The following is a 17,866-nucleotide window of genomic DNA, read 5'->3' on the forward strand; positions in this document are numbered from 1 at the left end:
TTTCAAAGTTCCTTTCTCAGAATCAGGGCTGCGCAAGGATGCCTGCTACAGCAACAATCACAAGCCCCCATGGGTTGATGTCCCCTCAAGAGACTTCTGAGGCGTTACTCTCGATATCCACTCCTTCAGCTCACGCAGCCTTACCTAAAAAGGTCACTCCCGTCGGTGAAATCACCGAAGCCCCTAATCTAGATGTGGATTCCTCAAATTTAAGGAAGCATCTTCTAGAGCTCTTTGACGAGAACATTGTGGCGAAAGTCTGGCGGGTCGCATATGAGTCTCTCCCTAGCGCTGGAGCGACACCCGAAGAATGTGCGATGAAGTTCCCTCACGTATTTCCCGAATACGTGCCTCAGGTTCCTCAGCATGGCGAGAAGCCAAACCTCTACCATCTCCGTGAAGCAGACTTCTGGACATGTGGCTTCTTTCCCGGAACCTTGTACGAGCTGCTTGAACGAGCAGTACGCTATCCCAAGTCCACTGGATACTTCCTTGGTTCATCGCCACAGGAGAGACGAGACCAGCTTCGCGCCATGTGTGAAAAGTGGTCGGAGCCGTTGCACGACATGGCTAGCAGGACGGACACACACGACATAGGCTTCATTGTTATGCCCGCTCTGCGCCAGGATTGGGAGCTCTTTGGCAACTCCCGAAGCCTGGAATCTATTATCCGTGCGGCTAACAGCCTGGCATCGAGATACGTTCCCTTTGCAAAGGCTATTCGCAGTTGGGATCTTTTGATTAGGAAGGATATGCGGATTACAGATATGAGTACCGATCTTATCGTAATCATCGATTCGTTGTGCAATCTCGACCTACTCTTCTATGCCGCCGCCCATAGTTCCTCCAGGCGACTCGCGGATATGGCCATCGCCCATGCCCGCACTTTGATACGCACCCACCTGCGTACGGAGGCCCCTCTCCCACAACCCACGCTCGGAAGGTACAATGGCCAGCTATACTCTACCAACCACGTCACATGTATCGACCCAAAGACTGGCGCAATCAAATGTTGTATGACAGCGCAGGGATATGCGGACGGGTCCACCTGGGCTCGCGGTCAGGCGTGGGCAATACTAGGGTATGCACAGACGTACTCATGGACCGGGGACAGGGAATTTCTGAATGTGGCATGCGGGACGGCAGAGTATTTTCTCCATAGGTTGGAGACGCACCCTGTTGCGCGGGATCCTGGAAGTGGGAAGTCGCAGTACTTTTCCCCACCATGGGACTTTGATGCTCCGACTGAGAGTGAGGGCGAGGAGGTCGTGCGGGATTCCAGTGCGGCAGCCATCGCTGCGAATGGGTTGCTCGTGCTGTCGCAGGGGCTGATTGCGGAGGGAGAGAAGATGCTTGCAGCGAGGTTCTTTGACGCAGCGGTGGATTTGATTAGAGGCACGATGGACTATTCACTGGCGAGGGAAACTGCACGGTTTCATTCTCTCTCTGGCGAAGAGTTGAAAGAGGGTCTGGCTGTGGAAGACACTGTGCAGGGAAAGCGGTTCGACGCGATCCTTAAGCATGGGACGGCTAACAACAATGAGAATGCGAGGAGGCGGTATGCGAACCACGGCCTGGTGTATGGTGATTACTACTTGGTGAGATTTGGAAACGAGCTGATGCGTATGGGCTTAGTGTAGGACCGTGCAGTATTGCTAAGAAACAGGCATATAAATTAGATATTAGACCTCCACGTAACCCATGATACCGGCCCAGGGTACACGGAGATATATATTATTCAACTTTCACGGTCTCGGTGTAGTACAATTGGCCCTTTAATGACCCTTTACCAAGAATGATCTAGATTCGCACTGAACATTCCGTTGTCGAAACTGATGATACGGTCCAAATCCATAAATTGGTGGCTCTGCAACACCTGTGAGATAGCACTCAGGTCGCAGGGCGCTTGTTCGTTCCTTGGAGAGTACGTTTCTTTCCCGTACATTGTCGGGTGCTGTTCGTTAGGATTTCTGGGGAGCTGTAATGGGGATGAAGGCCAAGGTAACGCCATGGCCGGTGCCGCATTGATGGGGTTCCCGTTTGGCTGGTTCTCCGCGGGCCTTCCACTACCTTGAAAGTTGTGCGCTGGCTGTGCCTGCAGGTGTTGATATGGTAGTTGAGTCAAGCCATTTTGAGTTGACACAGGAACTGGATCCCCTGCAATAGGGTCGGCCTTACTGCCCCAATGGTCGATATCTTGAATGTAATCCAAGACATTTATCCTGTAGCCCAAGCCCTGCATGCACAAATCGTGCATCTCTCTCAGTTTCAACGCGTATTTTGCCGCCAGATCCTCGGACAAAGTCGTGGTCTCTGGCACCAGCAGGTTCCCGTTCCATCGACGCGACATCTTATCTAGACTTTGCACTAGCGTCGAAAACCTGCCTTCCACATCCAATTTGGAGTAGAGAGCAGTGCTCTCTCCACCGTAGTAGGTCGCATAGGCTAGGAGGAGTCGGGCTGCCACATAGACGCAGAATGAAAACTGGGGACAGACGGGGGACGTTGCCGGTGACACTTTAAGATATTGTTCAGTGATTGTGGCAATTTCAAAAGCCGCCTGCTGACAGGTCTCCGCAGAGCAACTGCTGGGCAGGCGGCTGCGGAAAGTCCAGTCGTGGGGTGGAAACGCGATAGGTTGATGTAAGAGGATCATGGAAGCATTATGGGTGATGTGTGCCAGTGTGAGATTTGGATCCATCACTACTGTTTGGCGTTTGGCATTCACCTCAAGCCCCGTCGCTTCTCCACTGCTACTAGGTGTACCGTTCTGATAAGCCGTGTCGTGGGGCCCGACAGTAGTGTAGGTAGGGTTGACCGCGTTCCACTTCTTTGGAAGGAGCATCTTCCAGTGCACAAGGCGCAGGTCGAGTTCCTTGAACCTTATGAGCCAGCTGGTGACGTTCTCTGGACGGTGCATGTCGACCTTTTGCTGTAGGAAGTAAGTCATAACGCGGCTCAGCGACTCGGTTGCTTCGATGCGGTAGGCAAAAGCCCCAATGGCCTGCATCGCGGGATCTTCCGGTGATAAACCAGAGCCGCTGGCGTTGTTCGGACTCGGTTCAGAGGCGTCATTGGTCCCCGTACCTTGCGGAGACACGTAATGGGCCGGAGGAAAGGCGATGGGGTTCCCCATCCGCCCTGCTGACTTGTCCCAGATGCCAAAAAAGGCTGTAACATTGGGTTTATCTCTTCTCCAATAAACTCCATCGCAAGGGAGGCGACGGTGCACATCATCCGAGGTGAGGCTTGTGTTCCAGCCCATTATCACGGAGCAAAACCGGTCAATGTTGAACACGTTCCAGAACACACGGCGTCGCTCCTCTGCCTCGACCCAGCTCTCCGGAGGGGATATAGATACAAATGGCCTTGAAATCGACGTACGGCCTTGAAACTCCTCGTCTTCGACTGTCAGTTTCAAATATTCGACAGTCCGAGTCAGTGATCCGACTAATGACCATGCCTTTACCCCCCATCCGTTTCCAATCTGAAGGCTGAATTAGTTGATATGTTTTCAGAATGTGTAATATCTCATGGTAAGTGTCTATGACTAGAATGGAAAAATCTCACATCATTAAGCACACAAATTACGAGGGCCTGGAGATTTTCAACGCTTAAGCAATCCATCGAAGTCGAAGCAATCAGACTCCTGGCCTGCTGTGTAGTCATATTAGCCCGGGAGATGTCGGATACGGCCTCCTGTCGCTGTATATATCTCGCGGATACTAATATCATGGCTCGCACCAAGACGTCAAGCCTTGATCTGTGTTTTGTGTCTAGAAGACGCCGTCGCAATCTGGTCTCGTGTACGAGAGGGATCCAAGGGTGTATATGCTCGAAGTATGTCTGCAAAACATCTTCAATTGTGTTCGGATTGAGAAAAGAAAATACTGAACTGCGATCGACCTGGGGCAGCGAAGACTGAGAAGGACTGATGCGGTTGTCCACCCGTTGTCGTTTAGCTGGGCGATCAGCGACCCCGGTTACCGACTTGTCGCTGGACTCTCCTGGCGAATCGTCTCCTAGTCGATCAAGAACGAAATCTTCCAGGCGATCTAGCGGCGGAGATGTGAGTCTCGTCAGCAATCCTAATAAGCGAGCCGAGTGGACCTAATCATAAGTTCACCCGCAGAAGCACTCTTCATTGTCATACCTAGCCGTCGGTGTAAATATTCAATGGCCCCGGGTTTAATCCCCGGCTTGGACCGTTTGGGTTCGTATACACAGTCGCTCCCTATACCGGGGTCGAATTAGCGACATTGTACGAAGTGAATTTGTCTTAGATGACAGAGGAAATACGAATGTACTAGCTGACCAGTTTTGCGGCAGTGTTGACATGCGGGTGTTTCCCTAGAGCAGCGCAGTTTGCGGTTGCGGCAGTTACTACAGGCAACCGACAGCTCTGGCAGCTTGCTGCTTTCCTTGTCATGGTGGGTATGATTGGTCACAGATTCCGACATTCTGCTCAATGGATCTTCTCGTACCAGCTTTGGGTACGCGAGATCAAATCTGGGGTGCATAAGATGTGAGGAGATACTTGATCCTTTGTGCGTCGTGGCTCCCCCGAAGCCCGTATGAGATAGCCCGAGAGCCGACGAAACCCCGCTCGCCCAGGAATAGGCTCATTCAACCAACCGCCACCCCATCTATTCGCTCTCAACTACGCCGAAAATAAGGAACGTGGAGAACCTGATTAAATAAGAAATCAAAACTGTGACCGCCTTGTTCATGGGTGAAGGGCACTGAGACATATTGTAGATACAGCAGAGCAAAATGATACTTCCGCATGCCAAGTGCGGGGACCCCGCACCTTCCGAGACAAGTCCCAGGCCAATGACCTTTTTCTGCCAAGACCAAAGCAAGCGGAACAATGTATTTCCGGGGTCATCATTCCCCGCTGCCGCTTTCCTTACGCCGATATTCCCGAATGCATCTCGCAATTGAAGCGGGGAAATGACAGAGGACTTAGGAGCTATGACAATTGTTAGGTTTATGTGACCCCGATATTACTTCCTTCGGTAATTTTCAGCTGAGCTTACCACCAATCATGATCACTTTGAAACCATCCCGGTCATGGCACGTACACCATGCCAAGATGTTATTTCCCCTTGTCTCTACTGAAACTGCCAAGATTCTTTTTCTCATCCTCATAGTTCTGTCAAGTTGCGTCAGGGGACATTTAAGAAGTGCTGTCTCCCTCTCCAAACTTGATAATTCGTCAGTCTTTCAATTCGCCTGTTTACACAGTCTTTACATCCGCCTAATAACTAACCATGCCGAAACTTGGCATTGGCTTCCTGTTTTTGGTTGGGCTTCTTATATCCCACGTTTCAGCTTCCAACTGCACCTCTTCATCTGCGACTGTCCATTGGCTCGGCGATAAACCATCGTATAATGCCGGTGTAACTTTTGGTTTACCATGGCCGCAAGGAAAGTATTATCCCAAGAGAACCAGCTTCCAAATGGCTGGCGACTCCGAAGATAGACAAAAATTGCAGTCTTGGGCTACCGGCTATTGGGCCGATGGCTCGCTGAAATGGACGGGCCACGCTATCGCAGAGTCTAATACAACCTACGACAACTACACTGTCACTGCATCGTCTCTGGGCTGCGCCCATAAACTTACCTCGTTTGGGAAATCTGGTACAAAGAACAGCTCCATCATCGTGTCCGACGGGTCTGATGTGGTTAGTGTCAACACGGGTGAGATTACCGTCTCGTTTCTCAAGGAAGGGAATATCCTAGTCAGTGCCATCAAGACCAAAAGCGGCAAGACGGTCGGCGAGAATGGAAGACTTGTTCTTCAGTCTCAGGATTCGGTGCCCGACACTTTTGACAGCCGATCAAACTCGTCCATCCAATATTCCAACTTCCACAGCATCATTGATGAGGTATCCGTGAACCAGAGCTCGATTCGGACCCTCGTCACTATTCGTGGAAATCACACGGTGATTGACGGCGCTGATCACGATCAATGGCTCCAATTTGTCGTTAGATTCTATCTCTATGCCAACTCCGCCTCTGTAAAAGTGATGCATAGCATCGTTTTCGATGGAGAAGCCGATAAGGACTTTATTACGGGACTCGGTATTCGATTCGATGTCCCATTAGAGGGCGAGGAATACTATGATCGACACGTCAGATTTGCTGGCGTAGATGGCGGTATTTTCAATGAGGCTGTTCAGGGAATCACCGGACTTCGAAGAGATCCCGGCGAAGAAGTGAGAACTGCTCAGTATGAAGGTCAGAAGTTGGCAGACACAGCAACTTGGGACAGTCGGGTTACCACCCGGCTCAAATGGATTCCCACGTGGACAGACTACAGCCTGACTCAACTGACGGCCGACGGATTCAGCCTTAAAAAACGGACAAAGTCCGGCCAGTCGTGGATCAAAATCCCCAGCGGAACACGTGCTGAAGGTCTGGCCTACCTGGGAGGTGCTACGAAAGGAGGCCTCGCCGTTGGTTTACGGGACTTTTGGAAACGTTATCCGTCCGGCTTTGACATTTCCAACGCTGCCTCCGACACAGGCGAAGTCACTCTTTGGCTATACAGCCCTGCCGCCGATCCATTGGACCTTCGGCCCTTCCATGACGGCCTGAACGAGGACGGATATGAAGATCAATTGGATGCTCTCGAGATCACCTACGAGGACTATGAACCCGGCTTCAACACTCCCTATGGAATCGCGCGAACGAGCGAGATATACCTGTTCGCGTTTGATCAAACACCGAAAAGTGAAAGACTCGCCGAGCTTTCTATGTACATAAACAATCCTCCCGTGTTGGTACCAGAATCGAAATATATCCAGGAAACCCAAGCCCTTGGAGGATACTGGACCATCCCTGACAGCGTTGGCGATGCTGCAAGTACGCTGGAAGCTCACCTTGATTTTATCTTTGAATATTACCGGACTCAAATTGAGCAGCGGCGCTGGTATGGCTTCTTGGATTACGGCGATTTCATGCACACATACGACACTGACCGACATACCTGGCGGTACGACGTGGGCGGTTACGCCTGGGACAACTCGGAGCTTTCTCCAGACCTCTTCTTCTGGCTCTACTTCCTTCGCACCGGCCACGAAGATGCATACCGGTTTGCCGAGGCCCTTACACGACACACAGGTGAAGTAGATGTGTACCACATCGGCGACTGGAAAGGGCTGGGCACGCGTCACGGTGTGCAACATTGGGGTGATAGCGCCAAACAAGCACGTATCTCTCAACCGCAGTATCGAAAGTACTTTTTCTATCTCTCGGGTGGGGACGAGCGAATTGGGGAGTTGCTGGAGGAGTTGCTTGACACGGATAAGACGTACGGGACGCTCGATCCGCAGAGGAAGGTCCGTACCGATGGCTGGACACCTAGCCCCAATTCGACAGTTGCTTTTAGTCTTGGAACGGACTGGTCGAGTCTCGCTGCAGGGTGGTTGATTGAGTGGGAGCGGCGGGGTTCAAGATGGAAAGAGGCTAGGACAAAATTGACCAACACAATCTCGGGAATCGCAAACTTGACCAACGGCTTCGTGACCGGGTCAGGTCTTTACGACCCGGTAACGTGGACCTTAGGGCCTCCACCTGCTGATCCGGACAATCTTGGAAACGTGTCTGTCTCTCATTTATCCGCTGTCTTTGGTCTTCCCGAGGTTGTTTCCGAGGCTATCGCATATTTTGCCGATGATATCCCAGAAGGGTTCCACGAAGCCTGGTTGGATTACTGCTACTACTATCATGCCTCAGCGGCGGAGCAAAAGGCCCGTTACGGGGTGAGCTTCGGCAGCCAAAGCTTATACCAAGCGCACACTCGACTGGCAGCATATGCGGCGCACGAGATGCAGAATAGTACTCTTGCGCTTCGAGCTTGGAAGGACTTCTATGACAGCGATGGACTTGCACCGGACGCTGCATGGAACACTACGCATGTGAATGGGAGTGCTGTATTGATGCCCGTCGATGAGGCCGCATGGCTCGCAACTAACGATATCGCGCAGTATGGTTTGGCTGTTATTGAAAATCTGGCATATGCTTCGAATTCGCTTGATGACTATCAATCATAAGATCTGTCAGTGTATATGCAAGAGCAACAAGACTTCAATATCACCTCAATATCAATCAATCGATCGATCGATCGATCAATCAAAGTTCAATCAACTTGTTGCAGTCTAACCAGTTGCGTATGACTATGCAGGCGCTTCATCCGACTGAAGCAAGAACAGCTGGGATCACATGATGTCCCAACAAGAAAACAGAGGTAAGGACCTCTGAGTTCCACAGCGTTCCAGTGTCGATAAATTTATTGGCGTGATGCGGTGAGGTGAACTCGACGATTAGGGATGCCAATTCCTTGCCTTCGGGTAGGACCAGCCATGGAATCTGTAGGATCTCGGCGTCGTCCCCCCAATTGTACAGGTTCTCGGTCAGCAGCTGCTTTATGATCCCCTGCTTCCGGTACCTAATTCCTGATTTAGAGGATTTGAATGTCTAAAATATATGATAGGATGCGATATTTCCATCGCACCAAGAGCAGATTCGGGTACTCAGCAATAGACATCGCCAAAACCCAAAAAGCCCAAAGCCCAACCCAACCCACAAATGGGTTGGGTTTTGGGCCCGTTGCTCGGCCCATTGTTGGGGGCCCACTAGTCTACAAACAGTACAAACATTTACTAATTTTAGTAAAAAATCAAAATATATAGTCTTTTTGTGCATTTTCTATATTAGTCAGCAGATTTATGAGCGCCAAGACCAGTTTTATGTAAAGTTAGGCTTTTTATGGGGGCCAAGCCCATAGTGGGTTGGGCTTTGGGCCTGACTCTAGGCCCATTTTCAGGTTTTGGCGATGTGCGGCGCTCATCCATTTCTCGCCCGGGCGACAAGAAGAAGTGACATCTAGATACAAATGGCAGTGCAGGTGCACCCTGCTCCGTAACCAAATGCTCGATTCGTCATAATTATACCCAATCAGATCTCTATAGCGCTTATTATTCTTTATAAACTAATTTTCAATGGCACTTCATTTTGCAGTGCGGGTATAAACCTCACCACCACGGCTTATCAGTTTCTTTCAACTATACAGCCAAGTCTAGCTAGCACTAATAGCGCCAAGCCTGACATGCATTTCACCCGGGTGAGTGTTGGAAGGGGCGATCATATAAAGTGGGATTTTCCGCGCTCACAAGCTGACCTTCAACAACCTTTCACTATTACACACTAATATCATCTACCCTCCACTACCAATAAATCTCTTTTAAGTTATTCCTTGCTCACAAAATCTCGAAGATGCCAAAGGTTTTATTCAATTCTGAGTTTACCAATCTTTGCTCTGCGACACTGACAAATTTTAACGTAGAGTGACATCCAAGTGGGTTGGCTCATTACCAGCAATGGTAGCTTCGCCGGCGAACAAAAGGTTATCGCGATCAACTTCCCCGAGTACCAAGTGGCCGATGGGACATGGATAAACTGGGAAAATATTCAGGGATACAGACAGGGGCCTTGGGATATGGAGACTTTTGGGAAGTGAGTAGCCTGACGGGACGAGGGAGAAGGGAAAACCAGATAGCGCTATATTTGAGCGTCGCATTTTTCAGCACAGAATGCTCAGCATTTTCTAGTGCCAGTGAAGTTGAGGGATGAAATTTTCGAATGCTAGCGTCGGTAGAACTACGGAATTCTAGGTGAACGAAGGATCACATCCGTCCATGCATTACATTGATAGGATGATGTATTCCTTTACTATTTCTGCCCAACACATACGACCATAGGGTGTGGAGAACAGGGCTTCCTGTCCGCTCAGCCGTACTTTAGCCACACGCTGGTAGGCTAGTAGTATGGGGTCTGATCACATGCGAATCCCTGCTGTTGTATGTTTTAGGTGTTTTCGGACGTCAGAATGTGTTGGTGAAAGAGGTGAGAATGGGATGCTCTCACTTTACATCGAAAGGGATGATGATTCACAGCCGCGAACACCATTTGCCCACCAGCACCTCTGACCGTTGCCAAGAAAGCTCCTTGAAGATTCAGATCAATACTCTAATCAGGCTCCCTAGACTGTAAATTGTGGAACAATCTCATTGCAATCTATTGGAGATGAACTTCGGCAATCTCCAACCGCCAGTGCTTGGCAGGCGGCTGTGTCGAGGGAGCATTTTTCCTCTCATCATGCTCTCCCATTCAGTTCCCTCTCTCCATGCCTCGAGGTACCACATCAATTTCTTCCACTCGGAGATGCCGTAAGAGCCCAGCCCATCATAACGTAAAGCCTTAAGAGTGTAGCGCCAGCGGCCGGGGGAAGGGAAAACCTTGAGTGCGCCGCCATTAAGCCTGGCTCCGCAAGGCGGGGCGGGACGGAGACTCCCACACTTCTTGACCGAACAAATGGTTGATTACACTCGAGCTTCATTGACTAATTTTCACAGCTGTTGTGATATGATAGCTCTTGCGACAACCCGATAGACTAAGAGCAATTCCAGCGTGGAGAATACGCAGATCACCCAGCCAGTCAAAACCTCCTACATGCCCGTGACGTGGTCTTGATCGTTGATGGGAATAGCCACAGGAAGCGAGTCCTCACTGTTCAGATGGAGAGTTGACAGTCAATTTGGGTCGAAAGGCCGATTTTGCTATGGCCCTGCATCGCATTTATCGTTGTCAAGTTATCCAACATCCTTCTTGAGGAGCAGTATAAACCAGATGCCTTCTTACAGCACGAAAATAAGTGGTATCATCAAGCATTGAAACAAACCTAAAAAATTCTCAGCATACATGTATCCTCAGTGCTACAAAACATATGTCGCTGGACAAAGGTTATACCGCTGCGGCTGGTTTTCTTAAGAGAGGTGACTGCAATACTTTCATCCAAGATGTGCCATTTCCACAATTTTGAACCCCACGCTAAACCAGAGCATCGGTATGTTGATACTAAGCCTTTGCTACTCATGGATCCATGCATGCCCGTGTGTCTGCCGAAGATTTCAATGGTACTACCAGTAGCGGTATAAAATGCAGGATGCCCGCTCTACGTGGACTATAGATGCTCTCCGTGAACATTCAGACTACGCTCCAAAATAGGCTCCAGACTAAGCCTCAGCTTACGCTTTGAGAGTTTGGCGAGGGCTTTTGCCCCAAGATCCGTAGAGGACTGTACAAGATTTTAAACTGTTGGAATGGTCTCGCATTCAGTAGAACATGAATATATGCATATTTCACTATTTTTAACCAATCACAGGAGCAGCCAGGGCGCAGACCTCGGCAGTTCTAGACCAAGATCGCAGTTTAGTGCTTCTCAAAATAGCCCTCGGAGGCATCAAGAGCGTAAGCAGAAGCCTGAGCACCAGCAGACGGGGTCACAGTAGGCAGAGCGCCAAGAACATTGACACTGCCACCAGTAGTCAAAGCAGGAGTAGCAGTGCGGTTAACACCAATGGTGATGTATCCCACAAGACCATCGGCGAGAGACTCGCCCAGCTTGGAAACGTCGACTACGGCGGAGTAGCCGTCTCCATTTGCAGAAGAGTAAAGAGAGTCCTCGGCGTTAGTGGTGCGGTTCAAGGTCGCAAGATGAGCTTTGTAGGGAGCGAGCTGGTAGACCGAATTGATGAGGTCCTCGTCAAAGAACAGCTGACCAAGGTGCTGGACGTCAGCATCGCTGTAGCTGCTGTCCTTGCCCGTCACGTTGGTCTGCACGGTCACGTGGATGTGAGTGGTACGAGAGATGTAGTAGCCTGGAAAGGTGGTCAGGAACTCCGTCATGCCAGCGGAATCGGTCCTGGAGATACCGCGGAGGAATGTCTTCTCATCCGTGGTGCCGTCACTGCGGGTAGTCCAGCCATCATAGGCCGAGGCAGTATCCGGATCGATGCCGGTGAACCCAGAATAGGTTCCAGTAGCATTGCAGGACTATCAGATAGATTAGCTACTCTTCTCGTCTTCAGAGGCAGGCTGGTCAATAGTGCCGGATTATCCAGTACGTACCCAGATTGTCAACCAAGCGTCAGGGAGTGGCTCGCAGGTCTCGACGTCAATAATACCAATATCGAGGTAAAGGTCCACGCCAGGTTGACCTTCACGAACATCGTGACGGTGAAGCTCACCATCAATGCCATAAGGACCCCAAACGGTCTCAGGGGCGAGGACGCAAGTTGTGTTCTGGATTGTATCGAAGACATTGCGTGCAGCTAGAGAGTGGCCGCTAGAAAGCCCTCGGGCGACTTGACGCCTCGCAACGCGCTCTTTGCGTCTCGCGATAGTAGCATCGCGTCGGGCCTCGAGCTTCGCCGCGCAGGAAGTGGATCGGGTATTCACATGATTCGCATGCCGGCGCGCAACCTTGGAGTGATCGACGACCTCCGGATGGGCTAATATGCAATTGTTAGCTAATGCTCTCTTGATGGACCCTGAGGAAATTGATATTCACCAGAGACAGACACGGTCATCAGACCAGCAGCCCAGAGAAGCTGAGAGAGCTGCATGTTAAAGGTTTTGCTATAGAGTGGAGAGAACAAGCGACGGGAATGAATTGATACCAGAAAGCGACGAATAAATCCACCATTTTATTGCGATCTATATCATTCAAGTTCACACTATCAAGGTCTAGGGCGACCCCTGGGACGCGCGTACAGTAGGAATTGTCACGAGGTATAACAAGTCTAAAGGCTTGCTTGGCTTTTCTTGGCACATGCGCCGACCTGAATTGTCGAACTTTTCCCGGGGTTAAATCTCGGCAATTACAAGCCAATAAGGTCTCGCTATTTCTAAGTCTTGCCGGCTTAAACCTGGGTTTCAAGGGACGGGGCTCCGAAGCCCTTTTTTTTACGTGTCCCGATTTCGACCCCAATTTAACCAGTGTAGGGGGAACTAGCCTGGATCGTTGGCCTTTTTCTTTTTTTCATAACTTTAAAGATCCCCATGGCCTACAGGGACGGCAACATGGGACAAGCGGGGCTTGCCGTCTACTCTTTCTAGAACAATAGTGCGACCCTTGAAACTATATTCAAGTGGTCGCCGTCAGTGCCTGACGCATCTTGTTTTCTTGGATTCTTGGCCTCCCCACAGTTAATGTCGATCATTTCTACGGGGGTCCGAGCTAATCGTCAGCCACAGCCGCATGACGCAGGAGGCCGCGCGAGGAATCGGTCGATCTTGACCAAACGGGGAACAGTCCCAGTAGCCAAAAAAAGTATTACGAATCGCACCCTCATCAATGGATAGGAGAACTTGCAAAGTTGTCCCCGCAATACGTCAGCTCGGTACTTCGAAAATAACTGAATCGATCTCTCAGAAAATGAGCGCCGATCTTTCGGTTCTGGATTTTGAAGCCAGAAATAAATGAGACCCATGCTCTCTGTTTTGAGCCAGATTTTGAATTATTGTGCAACAGGTCTCACTACCGGCTCTACCAAAGAGCAATTATTCACAACCATGCATTTCGTTCACGCTCTTTTGATGGTGGCCCTGATGGCTTGCCTCGTTTTGGCCCACCCTGGAAAGAAGCACCACCCGGGTCAGCTGAAAAGGGAAATTGCGGCCCAGAAGGCGTGGGCGGCGCATGGCAAACGCTCGCTCAGCGCTTGCGCCCGCTCCGAATCTGCCCGTTCTCTTCAATCCCGGAACATCAAGCGCCGTGAACTCAAGCTCCGCGAGCTTCGTGAGAAGGTCGCCAACTCCGACAGTAGGTCTCTTCACCCCGGTGGTCTTCTGGCACTTTACTTACTTCTTCAGAGCACCGTGTGAACCGTCGTACTGCGGAGGACCTCGCGAAGTGGGAAGCCGTGAGCCACAACAAAACCGGAATCTCCAGCCCGGAGGCTCTTTTCAATGCTGAAACCAGCTGCATTCTTGCCCCTGTTATCACCGACGGTCCTTACTACGTTTGGGGCGAGTTGGTCCGCCAGAATGTCGTCGAGGATATCTGCTCCCAGGGTGTGCCCATGCACTTGGAGGTCCAGTACATTGACGTGAACACCTGCGAGCCTCTGCCAGATCTTTTCGTCGATATCTGGAATGCCAATGCCACCGGAGTGTACAGGTATGCATCCACTGCTCCGACACTACGATTTCGGAAGATAATGTGATCCATAGTGGAATTTCGGAAGAAGGAAACTACGCCGTCGATGGCTGGAACAGCACGTACCTCCGAGGCATTCAGCCTACCGACAAGGACGGCGTTGCTGTCTTCGACACCATCTTCCCTGGCCACTACAGCGGTCGTGCTACCCACACCCACCTTTTGGTCCATAGCAATGCAACCCTGCTGCCCAACGGAACGCTCCTGGTGAACACAGGTTCCATCACCCACAACGGTCAACTCTTCTACAACGAAAAGCTGCGCTCCGCCGTCGAGGCGTCCTACCCATACAACACCAACACCGTTGCCGTCACCAGCAACGCCGAAGACCAGTGGGCTAAGCTTCAGGCTGACTCGGAGTACGATCCCTTTGTCGAGTACTCTTACGTCGGCGACGATATCTCCAATGGCTTGTACGCTTGGAAGCAGATCGGAATCAACTCCACTGCCAATTATATTAACAACTCCTACTATGCTATTGCCGGCTACATCCAAGCTGATGGTGGCTTCGAGAACACTGGTGCTCACAAGTTCTCCCCCGGCAAGTAAATACCTGCACAGTCGTAATGTCTCTCTTGTATATACGGATGTGTGCCGGACGCCGTGCTAGAATCGGAGAGCTGGACATCTAGAACCAGCATTTGCATAGAGTTTGGCCCGGAACCCAAAACCATTTCGCAAATCCTTATAAAAGGGAGAGTGTACATTTAAATTGGCATTTCAGTCTAGAACTAGATTCTGAAAGATAAAATTTAAACCAGAACTATCTTGCATGTGACGCAAAAATCATAATACGTTACGGGAGCTATCCATGAATAATTCTCCCCTCGAATCGCCATTGTGCGAGAGCGGCGTTTTATACCACTGAAAAATAGAGTAAATAACCGCGGTCCTTACAAGACTGCTCAAAAAAAAGTCCAGTGTCCAGTGAACGAAGACAGTCAAGCTAAAGAGAGAAAGAAAAAGGGATGTGGAGCAGATCAGTAAAATATATTCCCGAGAGAACGGAGCTCTTCACTTCTCTAAATTTCACCATGAACTTTGGAGACTGGGTGAGAGAAGTGAGATCGGGGTGAGGTTTCTTATCTAGCGGAATGATCAGGGTGTTACGGACCTACAGGGGGCCGCACCACCCGCGGGGCACTTATACCCAATCATCCTGGATGAACGGGACGACGTGCAGGTCACGTGCAAGGCATGGTTCGGAGAACCATAGCCTCTCCACAATAGGACGCACAATACGTGATAACCGAGGGTCACTACGGAAAGACTACGGTTCAGTGCGATCCTGGGAAAAGGCCGATCGCACGATAAGCAAGATCGCAGGATAAGGAGTATCCTACGACACGCCATGATTATCGCTAATAGGGAAGATCCTACGACGGGTCCCGCCCTACGATCAAGGATGCCCTATAATAAGCCACGGTTCGGAACTAAAAGGGAGATCCCTAGTAGACCTGGACAAAACCCGCGGGATTCCCACCATGGGATAGACCGTGGCACGGGTAATTTCATAAAAACTAGTCCCACGGGAGTGGGGCGCGGTGGTCAAAAATGGTTTGTCCCGTCCCATGGGCGGGACTAGGGGGGTATGTCCCGCCCGCGATGGGATATGGGTATTCCCACGGGTATTATAAACAGTGCAAACTTACCCTTTTTAGACATGCATTAATTATCCAATTTTTTCTGTATTTTTAGTAGTAATCTATATACACACGTGACTATATAACTCCACCAGAACTACTAAATTCCACTAGAACTACCCTTTTTTTAAGGTTTCAAGTTCGATTCTAGCTCTATATTACATACCAAAACAGCTTAAATTACCAATCTTTCAGTATTCTTAGTCAGCAGATTATACAGGGACTTTATGTAGATATGGGTAATTTTACGACTCCCATGGGAAACCCGTGGGTATACCCAGGACGGGAAATCGGTCAAAAAAATCCCATGGGAGTGGGGCGTGGTGGTCAAAACCATATTATCCCGGCCCGTATGACTAAGGACCCGCGGGCACGGGATAAGAATTTAGGACCTCCCGCGGGTTTTGTCCAGGTCTATCTGGCACTGCCCAATAATAGTCTATTCTATAGATCCGAGCCCGTGTAAGGCTAACTGGCAACGGTACGATTGCGACTGAGACTTAAGGACGAGCCTCGACGTATGTATAGCACCACTACGAGCGATACTCACTATGACCAGTTAGCACCGCGTAACAGCACTATCATATTAAATATGAAGCGTTGAAGCCCCTAAGTATGATAGGTCTTTTACTCCGCGCGTGGGCGTGGACACGCGACGCGTATCTCACGTGGAGGCCCTATAGCTGCCCTGAAATTAGACCTGGACGGTATGGGACTAGAATTTTCTATTACCCGCGGGTTTTATCTAGGTCTACCTGAAATAGGAGTAGTGTTATAGAGCGTAGTAATACCTTGATTAATTGGCTTATGTATATAAACGGAGAGCTGAAGGAGTCTCTATGTCTATCCCCTTGAGAGTGATATAGAGGTTAGGATTAATAGATATCTGGTTTATAGTACTGTAATATAGTATTTAACTAACTACTGATATTATGTTAGTAGTAGTCTAGATTAAGCTCCTTCTATGACTCTATAACTAATGGCGTCTAATTGTAGAAATAATCATTCATCGGCCTTGAGCTAGAACTACGGAGGTATAGTGCTTTTTTGACAGTGTTAGTGGGTAGAGAGAGATATATAAACCACGAGCACTTACGTGCGTTAACGATCAATATACCTTAACTAGTGCTCACGACCTAAATTAAACGCTGTTATGTCACGACCCTACCTAAGATCTCTTTAGTGGACTCTGTTGTCTTTCTAACTTCTACATCACAGAGTTTACTTTTCTAATGTCTTGGGTCGAGATCTTGACAACTATATACTGTAGCGGGAGCTTTTGAGACTTTGATTGGGTTCTTAGTCGGCGGACACGCACTAGGGTGAGGTATAAGGCCGGGGAAATCAAAGTAAGCATGCAGCGAGTCCAAAAAGTCCTTTAGGTTGAAGCCAGGCACCTTGAATAGATCCGTAAAGAATTTATTAGCGGAGCAACCCTTGCGACCTGAAATTGATTGATAAACGACGCTTCTCGCTGAACCGAAAGCGCAGATCTGAAATGGAGTAAAAGGAGCTTCGGCATCCAGGTGAATCTTCTTTCTGAGATTAGCGGTCCTGACATTGGGTTTCCCGGGCCCATGCTAGTGGATGGTGTATGCTCCGAAGGATGCGGCTCAGACTTGCCAGAAAAGACACGATGGTGGAACGAAGTCCCTTCAGAGCTAAGTGCAATAGTGCTTCTCGAACGGTGCGGACTGCTTTGTCCAGATTGTCTAATATGTAAAGAAGAACTTCAGGAGGAAGATCAAGTAGAAACATCTATCCGTTTATTAGCTTATGCATAGTACTATACAGAAATCCGTTCCTTTGCAAATGTTAGTCGTCGCCCTGAGTTGTGACGAACTGGATCTCGAAAACTAATGTATTAAGTTCAAACAAAAGTTAAGTTCAAGTTTGTCGGTTTGATCACAAGCCGGAGATGTCAAGATGCTTCTGTTTTTCACTTAAGCACCATTGAAAACCAAAAGGCTCTGAATATTGGCCTCGCCAAACCCACTTCGGTGCAACAAGTCCCGACCACGATGAACGGGGAACTCAGCCACAACCATTACGCTGACATCCTGAATCTGGACACCAACGATCTTTAAAAGGCGTAGCACTGCATAGCGCCGAACAAATCTATACCGGAATATTGGTCTGGTCGTAGTGTTGTCAA

At 49.7% G+C, this 17,866-nt stretch overlaps 6 protein-coding genes across 6 annotated transcripts; 4 read left to right on the forward strand and 2 right to left on the reverse strand.

The window, feature by feature from the left end:
- Positions 1 to 38: 38 nt before the first annotated feature.
- On the forward strand, positions 39 to 1,640 carry N7484_005276 (uncharacterized protein; the record flags this gene model as incomplete). The annotated part of the gene is made up of 1 exon (XM_057115696.1): positions 39 to 1,640. The coding sequence occupies one exon, from the start codon at positions 39 to 41 to the stop codon at positions 1,638 to 1,640; it is 1,602 nt and encodes a 533-aa protein (XP_056975836.1).
- A 146-nt stretch (positions 1,641 to 1,786) lies between these two features.
- On the reverse strand, positions 1,787 to 4,460 carry N7484_005277 (Zn(II)2Cys6 transcription factor; the record flags this gene model as incomplete). Its single annotated transcript, XM_057115697.1, has 4 exons — positions 1,787 to 3,487; positions 3,571 to 4,055; positions 4,154 to 4,234; positions 4,259 to 4,460. The coding sequence occupies 4 exons, from the start codon at positions 4,458 to 4,460 to the stop codon at positions 1,787 to 1,789; spliced, it is 2,469 nt and encodes an 822-aa protein (XP_056975837.1).
- An 813-nt stretch (positions 4,461 to 5,273) lies between these two features.
- Positions 5,274 to 8,060, forward strand: N7484_005278 (uncharacterized protein; the record flags this gene model as incomplete). The annotated part of the gene is made up of 1 exon (XM_057115698.1): positions 5,274 to 8,060. The coding sequence occupies one exon, from the start codon at positions 5,274 to 5,276 to the stop codon at positions 8,058 to 8,060; it is 2,787 nt and encodes a 928-aa protein (XP_056975838.1).
- Positions 8,061 to 9,115: 1,055 nt separating this feature from the next.
- On the forward strand, positions 9,116 to 9,526 carry N7484_005279 (uncharacterized protein; the record flags this gene model as incomplete). The annotated part of the gene is made up of 2 exons (XM_057115699.1): positions 9,116 to 9,130; positions 9,353 to 9,526. 2 exons carry the CDS (start codon positions 9,116 to 9,118, stop codon positions 9,524 to 9,526), a joined length of 189 nt encoding a protein of 62 aa, XP_056975839.1.
- A 1,751-nt stretch (positions 9,527 to 11,277) lies between these two features.
- Positions 11,278 to 12,473, reverse strand: N7484_005280 (intradiol ring-cleavage dioxygenase; the record flags this gene model as incomplete). Its single annotated transcript, XM_057115700.1, has 3 exons — positions 11,278 to 11,901; positions 11,977 to 12,359; positions 12,419 to 12,473. 3 exons carry the CDS (start codon positions 12,471 to 12,473, stop codon positions 11,278 to 11,280), a joined length of 1,062 nt encoding a protein of 353 aa, XP_056975840.1.
- Positions 12,474 to 13,422: 949 nt separating this feature from the next.
- N7484_005281 (intradiol ring-cleavage dioxygenase) lies at positions 13,423 to 14,617 on the forward strand (the record flags this gene model as incomplete). Its single annotated transcript, XM_057115701.1, has 3 exons — positions 13,423 to 13,672; positions 13,723 to 14,029; positions 14,083 to 14,617. The coding sequence occupies 3 exons, from the start codon at positions 13,423 to 13,425 to the stop codon at positions 14,615 to 14,617; spliced, it is 1,092 nt and encodes a 363-aa protein (XP_056975841.1).
- Positions 14,618 to 17,866: the final 3,249 nt, after the last annotated feature.

The sequence above is a fragment of the Penicillium longicatenatum genome, assembly GCF_028827895.1.
Source record: "Penicillium longicatenatum strain IBT 33135 chromosome Unknown contig_2_segment0_segment0, whole genome shotgun sequence".
NCBI classification, from domain to species: domain Eukaryota; kingdom Fungi; phylum Ascomycota; class Eurotiomycetes; order Eurotiales; family Aspergillaceae; genus Penicillium; species Penicillium longicatenatum.